General features: G+C 62.4%; 1 protein-coding gene across 1 annotated transcript in view; it reads left to right on the top strand.

Annotated features, from left to right (window-relative positions):
* Positions 1 to 4102, top strand: part of TTC28 (tetratricopeptide repeat domain 28) — a gene marked incomplete in the record, with an annotated part of 584271 nt that overhangs the window by 566926 nt on the left and 13243 nt on the right. Inside the window, 2 exon segments of the mRNA XM_027771579.1 lie at positions 2527 to 3026; positions 3859 to 4030. Coding sequence (XP_027627380.1) covers positions 2527 to 3026; positions 3859 to 4030 — 672 coding nt within the window.

The raw sequence follows: 4102 nt of genomic DNA, 5'->3' as shown, positions 1-4102 counted from the left end.
CGCCTGCCGGGGCAGCCTGCCCCCCGCCCACAGCTCACTGGGGCACCCTCAGCCCAAGGGTGCGTGGCAGGTCCTGGTTGCTGATAAGAACCACACTCCTGCCTGCCTTTCAGGGCCCCCCAACAGCCGGGCTCCCACGTCCCACCCCAGCCTTGCACCCTGTCCCTCCCCCCAGCTCCCCCATTAGTGCCAGGGCAGCCTCCTGGGCCGGCCCAGTAGCTGCCTTAGTGGCCCCAGCTCCAGGCTGGCAGTCAGTACTGTGGGCTGTCACACTCGCTGTCGCTGGGTCTCGCTCCTAACAGCTCCCCGGGCAGTTTCCTAAGTCCGTCGTAACTCACGGCACAGAAGGCCAAGGTCTGCTCTGGAGTGACCTGTGACAGCAGGGCCACAGCACGTGACCCCCCACAGAGTGCCAGTGACACGAGATGCTGTTGAGGCCAGGTGCTCACTGATCTCGAGCTTGTGCCCCAGGTCGGAAGGTTTGCGGGGAGTTCGAGTTCCCCAAAGACACTGTAGCGCGTGTTCATGGAGCCCCTCTCCGGTTCAGTTAGGCACGCCCTTGCTCGCACCCGGGGTCTGCCTTTGGCTCACACATATGGTGCTACTGTGACCAGGGACTTGGCCCTCAGTGTGTATCCTGTTGAAGTCAGTGGCCTGCGGGGTGGCATCTGACACCCTGACTGGTCTGGGCCTACGCAGTCGGAGCCCAGGGAAGACCCACATCTCAGGCAGCACGACTCTTGTGGAACGGGGCAGCTGTCGCCGTCACAGCTAGACCCATCCGTGAGGTGGGCCCCATCAGCAGTGCTGCTGCAGCCAGAGCCAGCTTCCAGAGTCCAGAGCGGGCAGCACTGTCCTGCATCGCCACCCCCAAAGCCACTTCCACTTGCAGGCCAGCCAGGGGCCAGGTGTGGCCCACAGGGAACCCAGGCCCAGGAGCCCACGGCTCTCCTGGCCTCCCTGTGCTAACCCAGAACTCACCCTCGGATGTGCCAGGGTCCCTGCGACCCACCTCGTCCTTCCAAGGTCCCACAGTGACGCTGTTACTCCTTGGGAAACAGCTCTTAATGCAGACAAGAAACAAATTAGCTTAATGATGTTTGTCTCTGTTTTCTTTAGCTGCAGCTCGAATTTTTTTAGAAGTAGAAGTCAGAGGGGGTTTGGAAAGGCTGAACGTCCCGCCAGGCACGTGTCACTTTGGGTTAGCTGAGCGCTGCCGCCACCCTCCGCCGAGCGCCCACGGCGGCACATCAGACGGGTCAGGCGAGCACATGTGCTTCCCCAGGGCACGGCGGTGCCCTGGTGGGCGCCCCGCTTGGCAGCCCCCTTCGGCTGACAGGGTGAGGGCGAGGGGAGCCTGCGGAGCCCGGGAGCAGCCCCTGCACCCTGGCTGTGTGGGGGTGCGGCCCTTCCTCCCTGCAAGCCCCAGCAGCTGCCTTTGTTCACATGGCTCGCGTCTAGGTGGTTTTCCCGTCACCATCTCTTACAGAGATCTGCAGGGCAGTAGTCTCCACTGGCAATCCACTTTTTTCTCCAAAGATTTTTTTCTTTTAATGAGGTTTCCTTCCTTCCTTCCTTCCTTCTTTCCTTATTTCTTTCCTTTCCTTTCCTCCCTCCCTCCCTCCCTCCCTCCTCCGTCCCTTCCTTCCTGTTTATTTCTTCCACAAGAGAGAGACAGGGATTGGGTACCTTCAATGGAGTCTCCATGCTGTGATCGGTCCCGTCTCATCCAGCACAGATCACGGTCATATGTGCCCAGGGTGCTGAGGAAGGTCCTGGGACGTGAACCCAGGCCCCTCCCACATGGGTCCAGCAGTGTTACGGCTGTGCCCACACCAGCCCCCACGTGCTAGAGAACAGGGCCGAGTGGTGTGTCTGCTGCGATTCTGCGTGAGCTCTCCCTCGTGTCCTTGTGCCGGGCCTTTGGGCAGGGATGGGTGTCACAGTGGCATGTCAGACCCCAAGGGAACAGCGAGCGGGGTCAGCACTTCCAGGCCTGAGGTCACTCTTCAGAGGAGAGTGACCCCCAAAACCTCTGACCCTGCCTTGCTCTCGGGGCCATGTAGGCTCTCGTCCATCAGAGTGGACACTCATCCTGCTCAGGTCACTGCGGCCCGTTTTACGGAGTCGTCCCTGCCGTTTGAGGTCCCCGTGCCAACGCAGTGGCCTGGTCCTCTGGGCACTCCATGATGCACAGAGCTCTGGGGACAGCTGCCCTTTGTGTTCCTTCCTGCCTCCTGCAGGACACCTGGGCCCATGTGGCCTGCCCTGTCCATCAGCACCTCCACCCTGGTCACCTGCAGACTCCAGGAGACCGTCCTCTGGCCTCCCCAGGGCCCGCGAGGCAGGTGGAAACCCCCCGGGCCTTGGTGATGCTCCTGCAGGGCGGCCCCCACCATAGCTCACACGCAAGCTCCCTCAGGGCCTGCTCGGCCATCCTGGCACCACTGGTCTGTGGCTCAGGGCTGCCCTGCGTGGCAGCCCCCCCCCCCCCAGCCCACATCAGCCTCTCTGTGCTTCCTGCAGGGCCTGATGCACTCCAGCGGCCCAGTGGGCCGGCACCGGCAGCTGATCCTGGTCCTGGAGGGGGAGCTCTACCTCATCCCTTTCGCCCTCCTGAAGGGAAGCTCGTCCAACGAGTACCTCTACGAGCGCTTCGCCCTCATCGCTGTGCCCTCCATCCGCTCCCTGGGCCCGCAGTCCAAGGTAACGCACACGGCCCTGGTCTGGTCCAAAGGCAGACTGTCCCATCACCCCTGTGGCTCCCTGCCCACTCCAGAAGCAGGGCTGTGGGTCCTCTGCGCAGCTCTGCTGGCACGTCATGGCCGTGAGCTGCTCCAGGCAAAGCCTGGCGCCAGGCCAGGTCGAGGGTCTGAGGAGCTGCCTCCCAACCACGCACAGGCCCAACAGGCCCACCCTGCCTGGCATGACGCTGGCACTGGCTGGGCACCACCAGCACCCCTAGCTAGGGGCAGACAGGACAGTGGAAGAATCGGAAACAGAGGAGCAGCTTCCAGGGACAGGCAGTGACTGGGGAATGCTCAGTGCAGAGAGGAACATCTGCGAAGGCCTCTAACAGTGGGCCCTCCAGCGTCAGGGTCTCCCCAGGCCCCCACCCACCTGACCAGGGAGACTTCTGAGCCAGCTAAGCTCTCTCCCTTCCCCATCTCCTTCTGGAGACCCAGGCTCCCACGAGGGTCCCCATCCCCTAGTACTCCCTTGAGGCACCCCACACCCACCCCTGCAGGACCGCCTTACCCACAGGCACCTGCTAGGCTGTCTCCAGCCCCGAGCCCTCTCTGCGTCTGTTTCTAAAGACCCCTGCCTGCTGTGGTTGCTCAGTGGCAAAAATGACAGGCTGGGCCACTGGTTCGATTTGGGCCCAATCAGTTGCTGCCTCGTGAGTCTTAGGCGACCTTAACTTTGACGGGTTTAGTTGCTGAGCTATACTGTTCTCTGAATTGGTTCAAAGTGAGAGAAGTTAGTTTCTGGAGTGTCCATGCTGACTCAGGATCCCAGAGGGGTCTAGGGTTGGCCTCCCATTGCTGCAGCGCCCGGCACTCGCTCTGCCTGCCAGCAGTCGCGCTTGGGGTCATGCGGTGCCAGCCCTCAGGGAACTCCTGCTGGTGACAGTGAGCTACTGTTGGCCAGCGTGCCCAGGGGCTCGGCAGGGAGGCAGCCCAGGGAGAGCAGAACTTGGGCTCCTTCACGCCGACTTCCGACACAGGGAACTTTGCAGCGTAGAAGGCCGAGGGGAACAGCCTTGGCAGTACCTGGGACTTCACTGCCCTGACTCTGGGCCTGGCTCGCTCCTTTGTACAATTTAAACCATCCCCTCTCAAACCCCTGCCTCTTCAGAAGTGGGGCGAGGCGGGGCAGGCTGGTCACCGCAGGACCCCGCCTCTACACAGCCCTCTCCTGCCCCGCCGGCCTGTGGGAGGCGGCCCTCCTAGCACCCAGCCCTGGTTGTTTTCAGGAGCCCTCACAGCAGGGAGGTCTCAGTAGGCGGGACCTGGGTCAGAAAGGTGTCGCAAGGTAAATGAGGCCCCCAGGGCCCCCAGTGCTGATGTACAGCCTGCTCTCCTCCCCTCCCTTCCAGTCT

This window comes from Tupaia chinensis, unplaced genomic scaffold (genome assembly GCF_000334495.1).
Source record: "Tupaia chinensis unplaced genomic scaffold, TupChi_1.0 Scaffold000226_1, whole genome shotgun sequence".
Lineage (NCBI taxonomy): Eukaryota > Metazoa > Chordata > Mammalia > Scandentia > Tupaiidae > Tupaia > Tupaia belangeri.
This window is presented reverse-complemented; position numbering and strand designations above follow the sequence as displayed.